The sequence below is a fragment of the Mastigoproctus giganteus genome, chromosome 14, assembly GCF_048544385.1.
Source record: "Mastigoproctus giganteus isolate SK-2022 chromosome 14, ASM4854438v1, whole genome shotgun sequence".
Taxonomy (NCBI): domain Eukaryota; kingdom Metazoa; phylum Arthropoda; class Arachnida; order Uropygi; family Thelyphonidae; genus Mastigoproctus; species Mastigoproctus giganteus.
In genome coordinates, this window is record NC_143588.1 from 87,607,867 (window position 1) to 87,629,164 (window position 21,298).

General features: G+C 38.8%; 1 protein-coding gene across 3 annotated transcripts in view; it reads right to left on the bottom strand.

Annotated features, from left to right (window-relative positions):
* Positions 1–21,298, bottom strand: part of LOC150075326 (lysine-specific histone demethylase 2-like) — a 362,688-nt gene that overhangs the window by 15,975 nt on the left and 325,415 nt on the right. For all 3 annotated transcript variants that reach the window (XM_090389224.1, XM_090389225.1, XM_090389223.1), the window contains exon 20: positions 20,449–20,571. In XM_090389224.1, coding sequence (XP_090245350.1) covers positions 20,449–20,571 — 123 coding nt within the window. The remainder of the gene's footprint in view (positions 1–20,448; positions 20,572–21,298) is intronic.

Sequence of the window (21,298 nt, forward strand, 5' to 3'; positions counted from 1 at the left end):
CTTGCATATACCCCAATGCTAGGGGTTTGGTAAGTAAATTTGATGAATTTGGGGTGTTGGTCAAAACATCAAAGGCAGATATTGTTGGGATATCAGAGACGTGGTGTCACACAGATATAAGGAATACAGAACCGGAATTTCGGGAGTACAATGTGTACAGGAAGGATAGGAAGGGTGGAGGGGCTATGCTATTAGTTAAGAAACACATAAAATCCAAGAAAGAGCAGCCACTCGACATCACTGGACAGTCCAGTGTCAAGTCAGTTTGGTGTGACATAAGCACTGGAAGTTCAAAATTGCGAGGAGTGTGTAATAGGCCTAATGACTCTGATGAGTATAATAAAAAAAACTCTACAGGAAATAGAGTGGGCCAGTAAATCAGAGTCTTATAATGGGGGATTTTAATTTCCTGGATATTGACTGGAATTTGTGGGTTGGTCACTCGCACACTAGCAAGGCTTTTGTGGATTTATTGGGTGCCTGTTTTCTACATCAGCATGTTCGGGAGAAAGCTAGAGGGAGTAATACTCTTGATCTGATTATCAGTAGTGATTCTTCATGCATCAAGAATCTGCAGATAAAAGAAGCACTAGGTGGCAGTGATCACAGTGTTCTGAAGTGGGATTTACTCAAAGGGGTAACTACCATCAGGGATAAAGGGAAGGGTATTTGCTTTTGTAAAGGCGACTACAGTGGTCTGAGACAGTACTGACCAACCGATGATGTTACCAACAGCAAATTCAAAATGGGAAGCATTCAAAGAATTAATCTTGGAAGTTACTAGGCTTTACACACCAACTAAGAAATATTGTTCAAGGTTTAGGTCTAAATGTTAAACTTGTTAACAGAAGAGACTGCTTCTACAGGGATGGGATACACTTAAATAGAAAGGGTGCAAGAATATTTGCTAAGTGGGTCGGAAAACTGCTAGCTTGGGGGGGAGACAAAGACTAATAGATTAACAGTAGCCACTGGCAGAGGTGAAAGAGATTCTTGCACTGCTTCTATTGGAATGAGCAGAAGCCTGAAAAACAAGATGCAGGATATTTCAGAGACTGCTGGGAGGAGTCACTGGGGTACAAGTAAACACATGGGTTGTGTTAGGGTAGCTAAGAATAGAAACAGGTGCATTTATACTTGCGTGTACATCAATGCTAGGAGTTTAGTAAATAAATTTGATGAATTTGAGGTATTGCTCAAAACATCAAAGGCAGATATAGTTGGGATATCAGAGACGTGGTGTCACGCAGATATAAGGAATGCAGAACTGGAATTTGGGGAGTACAATGTCTACAGAAGGGATAGACAGGATAGGAAGGGAGGAGGGGTTATGCTATTAGTTAAGAAATACATAAAATCCAATGAAGTGAAGCCAGTCGACATCGCTGGACAGTGCAGTGTCGAGTCAGTTTGGTGTGACACAAGCATTGGGAGATCAAAATTGAGAGTAGGAGTGTGCTATAGGCCTAATGACTCTGATGAGTATAATATGAAACTGTACAAAGAAATAAGAGTGGGCCAGTAAATCAGAGAGTCTTATAATGGGGGCTTTTAATTTCCCAGATATAGACTAGAATTTGGGGGCTGGTTACTCACAAACTAGCAAGGCTTTTGTGGATTTATTGGGTCCCTGTTTTCTACATCAGCATGTTCGGGAGGAAGCTAGAGGGAGTAATACTCTTGATCTGATTATCAGTAGTGATTCTTCATACATCAAGAACCTGCAGATAAAGGAAGCACTAGGTGGCAGTGATCACAGTGTTCTGAAGTGGGATTTACTGAAAGGGGTAACTACCATCAGGGATAAAGGGAAGGGTATTTGCTTTTGTAAAGGCGACTACAGTGGTCTGAGACAGTACTGACTAACCGATGATGTTACCAACAGCAAATTCAAAATGGGAAGCATTCAAAGAATTAATCTTGGAAGTTATAGGCTTTACACACCAACTAAGAAATATTGTTCAAGGTTTAGGTCTAAATGTTAAACTTGTTAACAGAAGAGACTGCTTCTACAGGGATGGGATACACTTAAATAGAAAGGGTGCAAGAATATTTGCTAAGTGGGTCGGAAAACTGCTAGCTTGGGGGGGAGACAAAGACTAATAGATTAACAGTAGCCACTGGCAGAGGTGAAAGAGATTCTTGCACTGCTTCTATTGGAATGAGCAGAAGCCTGAAAAACAAGATGCAGGATATTTCAGAGACTGCTGGGAGGAGTCACTGGGGTACAAGTAAACACATGGGTTGTGTTAGGGTAGCTAAGAATAGAAACAGGTGCATTTATACTTGCGTGTACATCAATGCTAGGAGTTTAGTAAATAAATTTGATGAATTTGAGGTATTGCTCAAAACATCAAAGGCAGATATAGTTGGGATATCAGAGACGTGGTGTCACGCAGATATAAGGAATGCAGAACTGGAATTTGGGGAGTACAATGTCTACAGAAGGGATAGACAGGATAGGAAGGGAGGAGGGGTTATGCTATTAGTTAAGAAATACATAAAATCCAATGAAGTGAAGCCAGTCGACATCGCTGGACAGTGCAGTGTCGAGTCAGTTTGGTGTGACACAAGCATTGGGAGATCAAAATTGAGAGTAGGAGTGTGCTATAGGCCTAATGACTCTGATGAGTATAATATGAAACTGTACAAAGAAATAAGAGTGGGCCAGTAAATCAGAGAGTCTTATAATGGGGGCTTTTAATTTCCCAGATATAGACTAGAATTTGGGGGCTGGTTACTCACAAACTAGCAAGGCTTTTGTGGATTTATTGGGTCCCTGTTTTCTACATCAGCATGTTCGGGAGGAAGCTAGAGGGAGTAATACTCTTGATCTGATTATCAGTAGTGATTCTTCATACATCAAGAACCTGCAGATAAAGGAAGCACTAGGTGGCAGTGATCACAGTGTTCTGAAGTGGGATTTACTGAAAGGGGTAACTACCATCAGGGATAAAGGGAAGGGTATTTGCTTTTGTAAAGGCAACTACAGTGGTCTGAGACAGTACTGACTAACCGATGATGTTACCAACAGCAAATTCAAAATGGGAAGCATTCAAAGAATTAATCTTGGAAGTTATAGGCTTTACACACCAACTAAGAAATATTGTTCAAGGTTTAGGCCTAGGATGTCAGATGAACTAATGAGACATATGGCAGAGAAGAAAAATGCATGGGATACATACACATTAACACGTGACACAGAAGCCTATGATAGATACAAGTTGATCTGTAACCAGGTTACAAAGGAGATTAGGCAGGCGAAGGCAGATTACGAGAAATCTTTGGCAAGGGATGCAAAGAAAAACAGCAAAGAGTTCTTTACTTATGTAAACTCTAGAAGGAAGGGATGAATCAGATTGGTCCACTTGATATTGATGGGTCAACTGTTGATGATCCTGCTCAGGTAGCTAACAAACTAGATGAATATTTTGCATCAACATTCACACTAGAGAATCTTGTAATAACTGAGAGTAAAGTGGAGGAGAAATTGTTGAAGATAAACACAAGAAAGGCACCTGGGGTAGATGGGATCTATCCAGATATATTAAAGGAGGCAGCAAAGGAAGTAAGCAAATCCTTAGCCATAATTATGAGAGCTTCCTTGGACTCAGGGGAGGTACCCATGGACTGGATATGTGCAAATGTGACCCCAATTCATAAAGGCGGATCAAAGGCTGACACAAGTAATTATAGATCTGTGAGTTTAACTTCTGTTCCCGGAAAATTAATGGAGGCACTGGTTAAAGAAGCACTGCACGATCATCTAGACCAGACTTCAGTTACTGCTCGGACACAGCATGGTTTTGTTAAGGAGAAGTCTTGCCTGACCAATTTGATTGGATACTATGATGCAGTCACATAAGAACTGGAAGCAGGGAATAACTTTGAGGCAAATTGCTGCAATGGATAAAGGAGTGGTTGAGGGGGGGGGAAGACAGAGAGTGGTAATCAATGGACACTGCTCATCGTGGACTAATGTTATTAGTGGAGTCCCTCAGGGTTCAGTGGTGGGTCCATTATTGTTTTCTGTATTTATAAATGATATTGATGATGGTATATCAAGCTTAATGTCCAAGTTTGGACGATATGAAGGTTGGCAGGTTGTCAAGGACACTACTGACACTATGCTGCTGCAACAGGATCTGGAAAGGTTGAGCAGATGGGCTGAGAGGTGGCAAATGAAGTTTAACATTGACAAATGTAAAGTACTACATATGGGAAACAGCAACCCCAGAGCAACGTATCAACTCTGTGGTACTACACTGACAGTGGTAGAGAATGAAAGGGACCTGTGGGTGGTTTCTCAGGCAGATATGAAGTTCTCTGAGCAGTGCAGACGGGCTGCAAGGTGTCTTGGGGTCTTGTCAATGATATATAGGAATTTTTCTAGCAGGGATAAGGAGGTGATTATTCCCTTGTATAAGGCAATGGTCAGGACACACCTAGAGTACTGTATACAGGTCTGGAGGCCTCATTTCAAGAAGGATGTAGAGCTGCTGGAACGAGTACAGAGAAGGGAAACATGATTAGTGAATGGAACAAAGGGGTGGTCTTACGAAGAAAGGCTTAAGTTTTGCAAATTACAGTGTCTGGAGACTAGGCACCAGCGAGGTGATCTGATAGAGGTGTATAAAGCCTTGAATGGTTTGAGCATGCTCAATGCTGATGGGATTCTTCCTCTTGCTCAGAATAATCACCTGAGAGGGCATAAATTCAAATTGAGGAAAGACAGATGTAGGATAGGTGTGCGGAAATTTGCGTTTAGCCAGCAGGTGGTTGGTTGGTGGAACAGACTTCCATCCCTTGTCGTGGAAGTTAATAGCCTAAATAAGTTTAAGGCTCAGCTGGACAGGTATTTTGAACGAACAGAGGGGTGAAGTGGAAGTGGTTATTTTTTATTTATTTATTTATTTATTTTTTGGCTGATGCTGCATAAACTTGCTTTCTTGCATCAAATGCCTCTACTAATGCTAATGCTAAGACAGGAGTGGTAATCATATGGACACTGCTCTTCGTGGAGTAATATTATTAGTGGAATCCCCCAGGGTTCGGTGTTGTGTCCATTGTTGTTTTCGGTATTTATCGATGATATTGATGAAGGTATATCAGGGTTATTGTCCAAGTTTTCAGACTATACGAAGATTGGCAAGGTTGTTAATGACAGTAATGATAGTATGCTACTGCAACAGGATCTGGAAAAATTGAGCAGATGCGCTGAGAGGTGGCAACTGAAGTTTAACATTGACAAATGTAAAGTACTGCATATTGGTAGCAGTAACCCCAGAGGCCTGTGTAGCCGAGTGGTCAGGATTGTGAATGCAGTAGTATATGCTCTTTGAGTAGACTGCGGTTCAAGCCCCTGACTGCTAAATACAGTCAATCTGCCAACCTGCACTGGACCAGCGTGGCAGATTATGGTCCATTTCCCTTAATGGACCATAATACTATTTCCTCTACTAATGCTAATACATCACGAGTTAGGGTTAAATTTGAAAGTGGGTGCAATTTTGCCCACATTAATTGTTGATGAGGCTTTCATCTTGCAGTGGGTTGATAATGGCTGCAGTTTACCTTTTTTTAAACCTCAGAGTAATATATCAAGTGGGTAGTACTACACTCAGGGTAGTGGAGAATGAAGACCTGGGGGTAATTGTGCAGTCAGATATGAAGTTTTCTGAGCATTGCAGACAGGCTGCAAGAGTAGCTCATGGTATCTTGTCAATGATATTCAGGAATTCTGCTAGTAGGAATAAGGGGGTGATTGTCCCCTTGTATAAGGCAATGGTTAGGCCACACCTTAAGTACTATATACAGGTATGGGGGCCTCATTTTAGGAAAGATGTTGAGCTGCTAGAATGAGTACAGAGAAGGGCAATGAGATTAGTGAGTGGAACAAAGGGTTGCTGTTACCAAGATAGGCTTAAGTTCTGCAAATTGCATCGTCTGGAAACTAGGCACCAGATGCTGCAATCATGAGGTGATCTAATTGAGGTGTATAAAGACTTGAATGGTTTGAGCAAGCTCAATGCTGATGGAATTCTTCCTCTCGCTCAGATTCCACACCTGATGGGGCATAAATTCAAATTGAGGAAAGACAGCCGTAGAATATATGTGCAATAATTTGCCTTTAACCAGCAGTGGTTGATTGCTGGGACAAACTTCCATCTTTTGTTGTTGTGGAAATTGACAGCTTAAATAAATTAAAGGCAGAACTACACAGACTTTTGGCATGAATGGATGGATGAAATGGGAAGTGGTTTTTTTTTTTTTTGGCTAATAGCTTGCTTTATATGCTATATAAAGCAAGCTAATATAGCATCAGCCAAGCTAATTTGGCTGATGCTATATTAGCTTGCTTTCTTGATAATACATCACAAGTTAGGTTTAAATTTGAAAGTGTGTGCAGTTTTGCCCACACATTTTGCAGACATGATAGGAGGGCGTATATAATGAGAGCCTTGTCAATCAATGCCCAGCTTCAAGTCGTCCAATGGTTCACCATCTCAAAGAATTGTCTAAGCAATGATGGCTTGCCATCCTGAGTACTGGAGATGTAGCTATCCCACAAAGCAAGCAATAAAACTTGAAAGAAGTTATGTGTCGCAATCCATATTTTTATAGGCATGAATAATTTGCATAATGTGTGGCTCTGTAAGGTGTTAGATTGATTCCTATTGGATACTTGGAATTTTCTTGCCAGAATGCCTATTATATCTAATATTCGCCTTTGGTGATACTCTTTGCAATAAATTATTCACTAAAACCTGTTTTTCTGTTGACCAGTGTACAATCGCTACTGATGGGGCACCAGAAATGTTGGGCAGCATCAATGGATTCACTGCCTTCACTGGATTCACTGAAGATAATATCACAAATTTCTGATATTATCTTATATGCAGAAGTACAATGGCGAAGCAAAGGTTCTTGCACAGTTTTTAAGCGTGATTGAGGAAGTAAGATTTTCTGAAATCCAAAATGTAGACTTCAATGGAATAAGTGACTCTTACTGGCGTTTGGACTTCACTTTCCTTACTGATGTTACTGACAAAGCAAGTAGTTTAAATCTGGAGCTTCAGTGAAAACACTATCATGTGGCTCAATTGATAAACTTTGTAAAATCATTCAAAGGTAAACTCATTTTGTGGATGTCATATTTATAGATGAAGTCTCTTGTACACTTCACAAATATGAAGACGGTGGTAGCTGAGAATTATTTTGATCCATTAATTACCATTTCTTGATCGCCTACAAACACTTCTGGAGGAATTGAAAGAGATTTTATCAGTTCACCACCACTGATAGCTTTTATTTTATTTTTTAAAACTTTTTTTCTTGCCAAAATAAGGTTACAGAAACTGCAGCATCTATTAGAAGATTCATTCAATCAATGGCAGAAGAACTGGAACTAGTTTTGGATCTTCAAAATGAATTTGTTCTGAAATTCTATGCAAAACATGAGAACTTTTGGAATCTGGTTGACTGAGAAAAGTTTCCCTCCTTAAAAAGTAGTGCAGCATACAAGATGAAATCTTTTTTTTTTTTATTCCACTCGTCTGTGTGAATCTTATAATTTTTATGGTTTTCAACAGTGGCCATTGTAGAATAAAAACACAGATTTAAACTTATTGATGTCCAGCTTAATGATTATTTGCATTCAGGAATATCATCCTACATTCCAAATTTGAAAAACTAGCCATTGAAATGCAGTGCCAAAGATTACACCAGCTTTCCATGTGAGTAATAATAAGTATACTAATATAACTATGTATTTTTTGATTGTAGGGCGAACTATATAATTAAACAGGTTGTTTTGTGTATTATTTGGTGTCCATACCTATATTTGTCCAAAAAAAAGGACTAAATTAAAAATCTAATATTTTTTCTACCTTCCTAAATATAGTCAAATTTTACTGCAATAGTTTCTGAAGTGATTTCTTATGATTTTGGCAGAGTAATTGACTGAGAGAACCTATCAAGCTCCTGGCCACATACTTTGCAATTGTTTGTGAGGAGTGCTATTTCTAAAAAGTTTCAAATTATGCACTTTTTTTTATATAGTTCACAGTAACTAGAATTATAAGCAAATGTAATAAAGTTATCAAGCAGCTATCAGTTGCCAATGGAAACCATAAAATTACTTTAACAAAAAAAAAAAAAAAAAAAAATCCCTTTTATAATAAACAACATTTAGTTATTGTTTCATGGAGCATCCCATTTAAATTTGCAGAAGGGAAAAAAAAAGTATATATATGTGTGTGTGTATATATATATATATATTTCCCCCCCCCTTCTTTTCATTAATGTGGGCATTTTTCTAAGATCCCTGTCAGATGTCCCACATCTTTGTTTTCAACAGTAGTGGGGGGGGGTGCCAATACTGCCAAGTTAACTGGTCGGTTCTCACCAGTCTCTTGTAAACTCTCATGTGTTCCCACAGGCACAAAAAGGTTGGAGCACTGTTCTGAGCCCTTCTTCATACGTGCATTGCTTTGCACTCATCTCCAATCTGGTTGCCCTTCTCTCAGCCCTATCCAAAAGTTCTGTGTCTTTTTTTTAGGTGCAGTCTCTAGACCTGAATATAATATTCTAACTGCAGTCTAACCATCACCTTGTAAAGAGGGTTAATCATATCCTCCTCTTTACTAGTAAAGACTGTGTAAATCACAGACAGAATGCCATATGTCTACGCTGAATGGAAAACTTTTATGTCAGATTGATTTGTAATATATGTTATTTTCATTCAGAAGCTTTTAGCTCAGCTCCTTCCTCTGGCTTATATCTGTACCCAGGATATTTGTTCCCAAAATACATACCCCTATATTTAGATATATTAAATTTTAACTGCTATTTTGTAGACCATATATGCATCTGATCCAAGTCTTTTTGAAGCAACATGGCTTACTTTGGATTATTAATCCCATTCCCATCTTCAAATTATCAGCTAATTTTCACAGTTTATCCTAGATACCCTATTCAATATCATTTATGAAAATCAGAAATACAAGGGGACCCAACTTGTAATGCTGGTCCACCCCCAAACACTGACCATTCATGATAACCCTCTGTCTTCTATCTTTTAGTCAACATGTGATCCAGTATAAGACCTTACCAGTAACTTCAACTTACACAGTAGCCTTTCACGAGAGCACTATATCAAAAGCTTTACTAAAGTACAGATTATTATGTCAAAATTTTTACCTTCATTCAACTGTTTAATGACTATATCATAGTAACTTACAAGACAGATTAAGTATCGAACCCCTGCTTGGATCTATGAGAAGGCTGAAAAGTTTCTAGCCTGCCTGCCTCTCTCTCTCATAGAAGAAATGCTGGAAAGTTGTCAAACCAATTTATTTTTCAACATAGTTGCCCCCCCCTTATGTCAACACACTTGCTGGCATGATCCACTAGCTTTTGTAACCTGCTCAAATAAAATTCAGAAGATTTTGACTCAAACCAGTTGTTGACTGCATCCATCACAGCACTGTGAAATAGAACAGTCCAACTGAGCCAAATCTAGTGAGTAGGGCGGATACTGTAATAGCTCAAACCCACAGTCGTGCAGTGCTGCCTGAGTCACAAATGCCATATGCGTTGGTGCATTGTCTTTATGCAAGATGATTCCTGTGCTTCTCGAGCTTCAATTTCTTTCAGAAATGCCTCAGTAGGGTAGAAAATAATACTCTGCATTGATAGTGGTACCTCATTCCAGGAAATCAACCATGTTCACCCCTTCTACATCCTAGAAGATGTACTGATATGGCCTTCTCAGCCTGACTTCTGTACTTAACTTTTTAGGAGGGGGGAGAGAAGAGGGATGCTTCCACTGGTTTCTTCTTTTGTTTCAGGATAAAAGTGGAGCACCAATGTTTCACTCATAGTGACATACAAAGGGTACTAGGAAAGTTTTGCAATATGACGCAACAATGAATCACAGGAAGCTGCTTGTTGCTGCATGTTGAGACATGTTCATACGTGCATAGTAGCCGCCACGCCAAGTCGATGGGCTCAGTTATTCATTAGTAGTGAGAGTGTATGAGAGTGCTTGCGATGGCATCGTGGTCACGAAATGAGATAAGGACAGTTTTGCGGTATAATTTTGTGCGTGGTTTAACCATAGACCAGTGCTTAGAAGAAATGACTCTTGCACTAGATGATGATTGTCCACATCGTACAACGATATTCAGGTGGTATAGAGAATTCCAAAGGGGAAATTTCACTCTGGAGGATTCTGAGAGGCCGGGAAGGCCACGAACGTCAGTTACGGAGGAAAACGTTACTGCTGTGAGGAAAATGCTTGACGAAAACAGGCGAGTGACCTACCAACAGATAGAGGATACTTTGGGCCTAAATGCACCAGCAATTCGTTCGATTCTGCAAGATCATTTGCACGTGAAGAAACTTTGTTCTCTCTGGGTGCCGCATCAACTGACTGAAGAGCAGATGACACGACGTGTGACTTGGTGCTGGGAGATGTTAAAAAAGTTTGATAAGGGACAATCTCGGTATGTGAACAACATCGTGACAGGTGACGAGACTTGGCTGTACTATTACGATCTGCCGACCAAGGCTCAAAACAAAGTTTGGGTCTTTGATGATGACGACACACCCGTAATTGTCAGAAAATCCCGATCTGTAAAGAAGAAAATGATAGCTGTATTTTTCAAATTGAGTGGAATTGTGGAACGTGTCGTTTTGGACATGCAGAAGACAGTCACAGCTAAGTGGTATACTGAACAATGCCTGCCTAAAGTCATTGGATCTATGAAGAACCTGCGGCCAAAGTCAAGAATGGACACCTGGTACCTCCATCACGAAAATGCTCCAGCTCACCGCGCCAAAGCCTGCACCGAATATTTGACCACGACAGGACTGAACTTCTCGAGCACCGTCCCTACAGTCCAGACCTTGCTCCCTGCGACTTTGCACTGTTCCCGCATGTGAAAATGAAGCTAAAAGGGAGGCGGTTTTCCAGTGATGAGGACCTTCTACGGGCTTGGGACAACCAGTGTGCTTTACTAGTGAAACTTGGCAGAACTGGTTTAAAGATTGGTTTCGGAGGATGGAGAGGTGTATTGAATGTAGAGGAAATTACTTTGAAAAAATTAAATAAACAAAGCTGTATTGCAAAACTTTCCTAGTACCTTTTGTACTACTCGCAAAAGTGAGCTTCATTAGCTTCAAAATGCTGCACAATCTCATAACTCTTCACTCTTTCCCACTTCTAATCTGCAATCAGTGCTTTAAGAACCCACCCTGAAGAAACTTTCATTCTTAAAACATTTACCACAATATTGCGAGATTGTTCATGGGAGATGTTGAATGCCGTCTCAATTTGCTTCAATGTTATTCTGCGGTCTTGCATGATCAGGTCATGAATGGAATCCACACTTGCAGGTATCGACACAGTAACAGACCTCCCAGTGTGAGGTGCATCTTCAACACTGTCTCATCCATGCTTAAATTCTGCAACCCAGTTTTTTACCATGGCATAATGAAGGACAAGATTTTCATAATGTATGCTGCATGTGTTCATGAATTTCTTTTGGCAATATTCCCTTTAAATAAAGGTACTCAATGACTGCACAGTGCTTGATTCTTTCAACAGTCACTATTTTCACTGACCTTCCAACACTTCAAAATCCTCTGTAAAGGAGAATATAGTTACAAACCTGAAATTCTGTGTGAAAACACAAGGAGTCGTTATCGTTATTGTTATTTTGGTTTTTAGGAGCATTAGCAACTAAGGCCATATTGCCCCGGGATATGCGGTGGTCATTCCCTGACCTTTCCGCATCCTCCGTATTTGGTGGTGACGGGCTCGAACCCCGGTCTAATCAAGAAGCGTGTGCTACGCACTGCTGCTCCTTCCCACCTGGCTATGGAGGCGCCCCACAAGGAGTCACAGCACAGATTGTTAATATTGTCTTTCACACAAATCTTTGTGATCTGTATTGGGCTAAAACTTTTCACCTTCTCTCCATATACAAGACACTTCTTTTTGTGATGATCCTAAATCACATCCCAAACTTTACCTACTCTAGGATCTTTCCACCACAGAAGTTGAACTCACTGGTCTATAGTTACTCAACTACTCTATAGCACTACCTCTGTGATTTGGGGAGATATCTGGACTTCACTAGTCCAAGAAAATCTTCCCAGAGTCTAATGATGCTCTCATTAACTTCCCAATGATTTGATATACTCACACGCAGCCTCTTTAAACTATAACTGAATACATACAACCCTCCTCCGGGGCCTGGCTGTCCTTTAATTTCAAAAGCTTTAATAATAAACGCTTTTCTAAGATCATTATATTACTTAACTTACACAAGTCTCACAACTTAACATTCCCCGAGAGACAGAAGCTTGAATTTGACTGTAAATATTGCTGTTCAACTCATCTGCTATTTCTGCTGGACTTTCTGTGTACATTCCACTGCAACCAATTACGGGAACTATTGGATTTACTCTCTTCTTTCTCACAATCACATGCGAGATGAACTCCTTATCCTCATTCTTAGCTCTCCTTGCTTTCTCATGATCAGCTTTTGTCCATCATACTCCATCAGTGGTTTTGTTACATATTCTCGTATAATGCCCATACAAATTGGAATCATGTGAATATCTGTAATTGTCTCATGCTTGTTTTTTTTTTCCTCAAACAAACCCTTAACCTCATTTGTCATTCATTTTGGGATCTGATGTTCATGGAATTTGACCACTGGCATGAATACATTTGTGGTTTTTTTAAAGATAAATCCCTTGAACATTTCCCATAGTGTATTTGTATCTAACACCAAACAATAGTCACTTCAATTAATTCAGCCCAAGAAATTTCTCATTCCATTATAGTTCCCTCTCTTGAAAATGAATCCCTTGCCTTTGACTACATAGGTTTATTTAGATACAATTCACTTTATGGTATTGTGGTCTCTGTCTGCTATTGGTTATCCCACTGTCAAGTTTTGATACAGTTAAGTTCCTTGGTAAGGAGTTATACATTTTCAAATATGCTAGGATAAGTAGCAAACATCTAGTTTCTCAAAAACCTGTTGCCATATAGTGTATCTCTAGTCCACGTATTCTTGACTATCAGTGATAGGCTGAAGTTGCTCACAATGAGACAGTCATACTCTAGCCCATTCAAATTACTTAAAGAGATTTTTGTCATATTCCTCAGAGTTTAGTCTATAATATATCTGTACCATCATCTTCCCTTTATTGCACATCACTTCACACCACACCAATTCAACATCTGCATTACCCTGATCTGACTCAGGGAAGATTCCTGTTACTTCAGGCAGATTTTGAACAGAAGCATCACTCTCCACCCCACACATCCCTTCCTGTCTTGCCTTAACACACACAGTATTCACTAAAATGAAATCCTTTATCTCATATCTCTGAGAAAAAATATGTCTCAGTAAGCCCAACCACATCAGCATTATTTGACAAGATCAATAACTGAAATTAATTTTATTTGTTTACAGTACTTCTAGTATTACTGTATAGATAAATTAAGTGTTTTACTTTATTGCTTTTGACAGCACTGATGCACCCTTTCTTATAGTTATTTAAAGGTTTTTCAAGTGGTCTTTGACTGCTGAAGGATTTTGCTTCTATTACTTTCCTGTTCAGCATTTAAGGTTATTAAATGTTGCACACAAGATCACTAGAGGTTGCAAATGTAATTTTGTCCCATTCCAATAAATGAGCCAATCTTGTGTTGACTTCCCTAACTACCCAAAACTAGTATTTTCCCTGAACCCTTAAGAATGCATCCTCAATGGCATTAGCAAAAGCTTCTGCATCTCCTCTGTTTAAATGAATACCATCTTTATAAAATAAATTTCAACTACCAACAAGGCTAGCCACGTTGAAATGAATTTATTTATATCTTCATACTGTTTTCAGCAAGTTAAAGGCCAGCCCTACCTTTTGTATTCTGTCTGGACATCATCCTCAGTTCCACCATAATTGATCCAAAATATCCAAACTGTGCTGGACATAATATATTCTGTAATAAGTTGCAGTTATTCTTACCCCACCACCCACTCTTTCAGTGTTTGCAAGTGCCATTAGAGAAAACAATGATGCTTTGATAAGTAGCAGTGCTTTCTTGAATGCTGGACATTTGTCTGGTCTGTCAGCATTTGTAACCTCAGCTTGTGCTCTGTAATGCCATTTTAACATTCTATCTAGATGGTTGCATAAGAATTCTTGGTTCCACCAGGAATTCTTATGTATCTTTTTTATTTATTTATTTATTTCATTATATAATTTTTTTAAATGTACGAATTAATAAAATTAATACATTTCATTGTATTTTTGATCATGAAATTATTCTACTCCCACTGAAAACTGAGGCCAAGTACTTGGTGCTTAAGCTTGGGCTCCTCAACTTAGCGACAAATACCATTATCTACAGATCTGCCTGAGCTGCTAATATCTTTTTTAAGTTTTATAGCTTGTCTAAAAAAGGTGAATTTGTTATGCATTTAAAAGTCTGAGACACAACCAGAACAACCATTTTGAAGGTGGGTGGTCTCTATTAGCAAAATATATGCTGAACTATGAATAATGCACTGTCTACTCAGCCTTTAGTAGAAGCAGATCATTGAAAATTGAATTCAGTAAAGCATACAAATTTTATTTGATTTCAAATATCACATTAAAATATCCCATGTCCTACAGTACTGCACTGCCTAAGGAAAATGCAGCTCAGTTCTAGGGATTAAAAGTACATATGGAAGCTGTGTTTAAATGGAAGCATTACTTCCATAAACCACTTGTAAACACAAGTAAACCCATTAAAATAAATTTTCTGTTTATACACTGGAACGACCAAACAGTCAGAGGAGTTCACAAGATAGACAGAATACAAGAAACAGCACCATATTTAGTCATGGGCTTGAACCCTGGTCATTCAAGGCACATGTACTCATGCACCTGCGTGCCTGACCACTCGGCTATGGCGGCCGATCATACATATATTATGTAATGTGAAAAATAATATATTATTCATCGGTGTCATCCAAAATCCCAACAGCTGAAATCCCAACATACCGACTGTATTTAAAAGAACAAAGTTAGAGTCTATATCTCAGAAACTGTTTGTGCAATAAAAAATGTTTTTTGTGTAATCAAAACGGCCACTAAAATCATTACAATTATGCAAACAGTGTATGATAATGTTAATGTTTTATGTCATATTAATGAATAAACAACACATACTTATATATATACTAACAGTATATAATCAGTTCACAAAAACCGGATTACTGACAGTAGTAACAGTTTAATTATATCAAAATCACACATTAAAATTTGCAAAAAATCATATAAATTATAATCAAACATTTAAGTATTATAATAATAAGAAGAAAATGGAATATTTTTTCCTGTTACCCCTTTCAAAATACCCTACTGGCTCCCATGGTAATACCTAATGTACTTGGCAAAAAATTTGTGAAAGTGCAGCTAATAACAAATACCTGTACAATTATTGTTTTATTTATGCTAATGACATTTATGAAGCAGCTGCCAAAACACATTACTCTAAATTTTCATATTCCGAAAGTATTCTTATTTCAAGTTTTTTATCTTTGGCATTTCAATGCAATACCTATAATTATTGCTCAAAGGCCCTATGGACGCCGTGTGGATGCCGACATCCACACCATAATAAGTAAAAAGAAGGACAGACACAACTTTATCAAAGCTCTTGAAACCTGAATCACTGCCAAGTTGTATTTGTTTTTCTTTATTTGTGTTCAGCTCCTTGTTTTTATGATGTATTTGTATTTCTTTTTGCATTTGTAATCTGTATTTTGTAGCCTTTTGTATGTGTTAGCTATATTTTGTAGCCATTTGAATTTGTACTTATGTTATCTATATGTGAACCCCTGGCGCTCATCGCCGTGATGGGATATTGTGCTGTAATTCTACTTCACAATAAAGATTTATTTATTTATACAAATACCAAAATTAGACTTGGAAAAATTACCAATAAAATGCAATATAATAAAGTAAAATTAATTAAGTCATTTTTATTTGCTGATCGTATTTTAAAACTGTGTTTCTGTAACAGAAAACATGATCCTCAAATTGAGAGAGGTATTTGTCATTAAAATTTTTCTTATTTTTTATACTCTTTCTACATAATTAATCTAAGGTAAATTTTTACTTACTAAAAAACCAATAAATATATATAGCATTATATTTTTATATTTTTACAATATAGTTTTTTTTTTTTTTTTTATGAAAACCCCAAACACAATAGGTATTAGAACCTATAGTGCGTAGTACTGTGCTTGGGTTGGAGGTTGAGAAGACGAGAGAAGATGTTTGGTAACATTAGACTTGAACTTCTGTAGACTGTAATTTTCAGGAAAGACAAATGAAGGGAGGTTGTTCCAGAAAACGGCAGTTGAATGAATAAACGACGAAGATGAAAAGTTGGTTCTGTCAGTTTGAAGTTGGACAGTAAATGGATGTTGGCTGGTGGCGGCACGTGTTCGGACTGTTTTGAGAGAGAGAGAGCAGGAATTATAAAAGCCAATTCAGAAGAACAGTGCCCATGGAAGAATCTATAGAAAAGGCATGCAGCAGAAACAGTACATCTATGAGACAGCAAGTGGAGAGACTCTGTTAGAGAGGAGTCAATAATTAACCTAACTGCCCTCTTCTGAATGGAATCTAGAAGCCTGAGAGAGGTTTTGGGGGCACCGCCCCAGATGTGAAAAAAATATTCCATGGTAGGGCGGATTTGTGATTTATACAGATTGAACAGCTGTTTGGAAGAAAAGTAACACCGAGAACGAAAGAGAAAACCAAGTTTTTTAGATGCAGAGGAAGCAATATTTGTAATGTGCTTGTGCCAAGAGAGATTAGAAGTCAGGGTAATCCCCAAAAGAGATATATCATTTTGCCTAGAAATCGGAATGTCACCAAAGATAAGCATAGGAGCAGAAGAATCCTTTTTGCGAGATATAAGACAAGACTGAGTTTAGAAGGATTGAAATCAACTAAGTTTTCTTTTCCCCACTGGAGAATTACCTGGAGATTGGCATTTAAGGAATTGGTAGCAGATATATGAGAAGTTGAAACTGATTGAGCAGGGCAGGGTTTCTCAAAATGGAAAGTGGAATGTAATATGCTATCATCGGCAAAACTATGGATAGGATTTCTGGTCAATGAAAGAAGGTCATTAATATACAAGAGGAAAAGAGTGGGGGAAAGAACTGAACACCAGCATTAGTGGAGAAGTTAGAAGACAGAGCCATCTAGCATTACTCTCAGTGAACGATCAGAGAGAAAACTGGATAATCAATTATAGTTGGCAAACCGTAAGATGAAGCTTGTTAAGAAGACCTTTATGCCAAACATGATTGAAAGCCTTTGGGATTTCAAGAGCAACTGCTTGTGTTTCACCGAACTTTTCCATTGAATTTGTCCATAAATGGGTAACATATGCCAGAATATCACCAGTGGATCGACACTGACGGAATCCATACTGGCGATCGTTGATCAGACAGAAGGTTTCTAGATAGTTTAAGCGTTGACGGTTAATTGATTTTTCCATTACTTTAGAAAGAGTAGAAGTAATTGCAATGGGATGATAATTGGATGGGAGGGTTTTGTCACCCTTTTTAGGAACTGGCTGGATATGAGTAAATTTCCAAGCAGAAGGAAAAACACCTTAGGAATAAGAAAGTGAAAAAAGGCCACAAAGAACAGGAGTAAGTTCAGGAGCACAGGTTTTGAGAACAAATGGAGAAATACCATCAGGACCTGGAGCTTTCTTAGCATCAAGATTCATCAAAATCCTTCTGACATCCTTTTCATGGAAGACCACAGGAGGCATTGAATGGAGCGTGTTGGGAATGGTGGGTGGTGTTTTCCCAAGATCATTAATACATGAGTTGGAAGGAAAATGGGATGCTAGTAGGTCAGCTATATCCTTGGCCGAAGTGACAACAGAACCATCTGGTTTTGACAGAGGTGGTAGCAGAGATGAGCAAAAGTTGCAACCAATAGCTTTGGCAAGAGACCAGAATGCTAGGCTACCATTAGGGCAAGAAGCAAGTTTCCTACTCTTACCTGTTCAAAATCTAGTTTGGACTGATTAATAACTGCTTTACAATTGTTGCGGGCTTTGGTGTAGGCAGAAAATGAAACTGAAGAATTGGAAACAAGCGAATTACTATATGCAACATTCTTCTCCTGAACAGCCTTAGTACATTTACTGGAAAACTAAGGTTTAGATAAAGGTTAAGATTTTAAAGTGGAGTGTGGGATAAAGGATTCCATTCCTACAAGAATAATTTCACTGACACGATCTGAGCAAACGTTGACATCAGAAGTTTTGAAACAGTAGCCCGACCAAGGAAAAGAAGAAAAGAAATCTAGCAGTCCATTTTGCATTCTTGTAATGCATATGTGAGATAAGGGCTCCATTGGAGAAGAGACGATCACCAAGTTGTGAGCTGAGGTGCCAAAAGGACTACTCACTTCGACCATGTACTTAGAAGAGTTGTTTGTGAGAAAAAGATCAAGCGTGTTGGCTGTATGGTATTCTTGTAGGTAAACGAACAATCTGTGCAAGGTCTTTAGTAATTGCAAAAGCCTGAGCATCTCGACCAACTGGGCCGGTATGACTAGAAAACGCAAGCCAGCTGGAGTTGTGAAGATTAAAATCACCAAGGAAAATTACCTCACTGTTGGGAAAGTTGGACTGGAGAAAGTCAAAAGTCAAGTTGTAAAGAGAGGAAGTCGAAGAGCTCCAAGTGATTAGTGGAGTTGGGAGAATGGTAAAGACAACAGATGAATCTGAAACAATGAGGTAGAGAGATTTTAAGCTAGAGAAGATCGAAAAGAGGAGATTCCAAATTACGAAGTCTCTGTCAGGGAATATCAGAATGGACATATGCACAAGTACCACCTTTGTGGCGAAAGGAATCATACAGCGAATAATTTGGGCAACTGAGATGAGCAGTTGTTGAATTCAACCAATAACTGCTATTCTGTCATAAAAAGTACATGGGGTTTGGCAGACTGCAAACGGAAATGGACATCGTTGAGATTAGAATTGACACCACATATATTTGTGAAATGAACTATGAAGTGTTTGGAGGTTTCGATCTTTCGCAGATAACCTTACTCTATTAGTTTCACAATTCATGGTGTATTCAATAGTAAAAAAAAGTTGGGGGGGGGGGAACATGGCAGTAATGAATTTTTTGGATATGGCGTATATGGTAAGAATATACACAGATCCTTGACATAACGTGGCCTCGACAATGCCCCTGCAAAAACACTACTCGGACTCCCTCCAGCCACTATCTGGCAGAATAGTGGTAGCAAGATTATACACTAGCTGATCCGGAAGCCTCCTAAAGAGTTACCAATAGGTCCGGTCCGGTGTACCAACTAGCGGCCGGCCTGCGAACACCGTTTTAGAGCTGCACCCTCGAAATGTAAGGAAGATTGGATCTCACCATAATGTTCATCATAACCTCAAAAGCCATCAGTCATACTGCATGATGGAAGAGATGGGGAAGGGCTGACCAGAACTTAGATCTGGAGACTAAACATGGGTTCCACCACTTCAAGCCACCAATAAGCAAAGTGGTGGTATTACACCGGTTGATAAGAGTCATATACCACCAAGTATTGCCTGGTAACACAGAGAGGCAGCATTCCTCCATGTGGTGTGGGTGCCACACCTCAACCCCTGCTTACGTTGGTTCACACCTGGGTTGTCACCCACAGTGTGTTTGTGCATGGTGCTTGTATCTAGGATAGTAGATACTGTCGGGATTTTGGGCCAGTTTGATGTATGTGAACCATTATTCACAGTTTGATGTATGTTTACTAACAGAGATCACCTGCCAACTGGTGAGAAGCCAGTAAGTTTTGAAATAGCTAGCCTGACAGTGTCTTAGGTTTTTAAATGTATAACAGATTTACCTTTTTAGGTTATACAATTTAAAAATATATTGGTAACTTCAGCAGAACCACAGATAACAGTATTTTTCTCTAAGTTGAATATAATTTGAAGCCTTTGTGCTAAGATCCTTCAGTGGAGCAGAATGATTTGTGTGACTGAAAATTGAACAGAGTAAAAAATGAATTTTATTTGATTCAATTAAGGCACTAATATATCCCCTTAAATCTAATGTTTTCTAATTTTTACAGACTAAAGACTCATAAGTTTAGCAAAGTGAAAGTTTTGACAAAGTTTTAAATACCTCAATTTGATCATAACAGCAGAAAATGCAATTTACAGATCATTGTCATTCATTACAGGAGTAAAACAGAAAAATACCTTAGTTTATTACACAATATACAAGTCTTCTTTGTATGAGCTTATACTAAGTTCATATAAAGAAGAACAATATTTTTAATAATTCATTCAGTAGAAGACTGATAATTATGTACCTGAGTAGAAAACATTCCTCGTAAAACATGCATACACATATCAACAATCTCTTTGTCACTTTTAGAATCCATTGCCAGCACTGCATCCCCACTAAGATATGTCATTAGAACGTTTTGCCCATCCTAAAAAAATTAAGAACATTGTAAATGATAATCTGCAAATATAACTAAAAATAATTGTTATTACTTAAATATAATATATACACTGAGTGATCACTGAATTATGACCACCCCTATGAAAACTGAATCCGACCCATTGACCATGTGAGGTACGAGAGTGTGCACTTAGTCAACCTAGGTAGCACAGATAAGGTGTCAGTGGTTCAATAGGTAGTAAAATTCCGAGCGTAAATTCCTGGGTAAAAGGAAGGATTTATTGGACTTTGATAAAGGACATATTGTGGGTGCTCAACGATGTGGTGCCTCGATTTTAAAAATGGCTGAACTTGTGGAGTGTTTGAGAGCCGCTGTAATTAAAGTGTACCAGGACTAGCGTCAAAATGGTCAAATGACTCGATGGCAAAAATGCAAAGGTCAGCGAAAGATTGATGTTAGAGGTGAGTGCCGGGTCCAACGACTCGTACAGGCGAACAGGCGCAGTACTGTTGAAGAGCTGACTACCCAACACAACATGGGCCAACCTGGAACAATATCTGGTATGACCATGCATTGCACGCTCACACGTATGGACTATACCAGCAGATGACCCCCACGGCATCCTCTCCTAACCAAGGTTCACTGGCATAAAAGACTCGCCTGGTGCAAATAGCATGCGTTGGACATTAGAAGACTGCAAGAAGGTGTGCTGGTCGGATGAGTCATGTTATTTACCACACCGTGGATGGTTGTG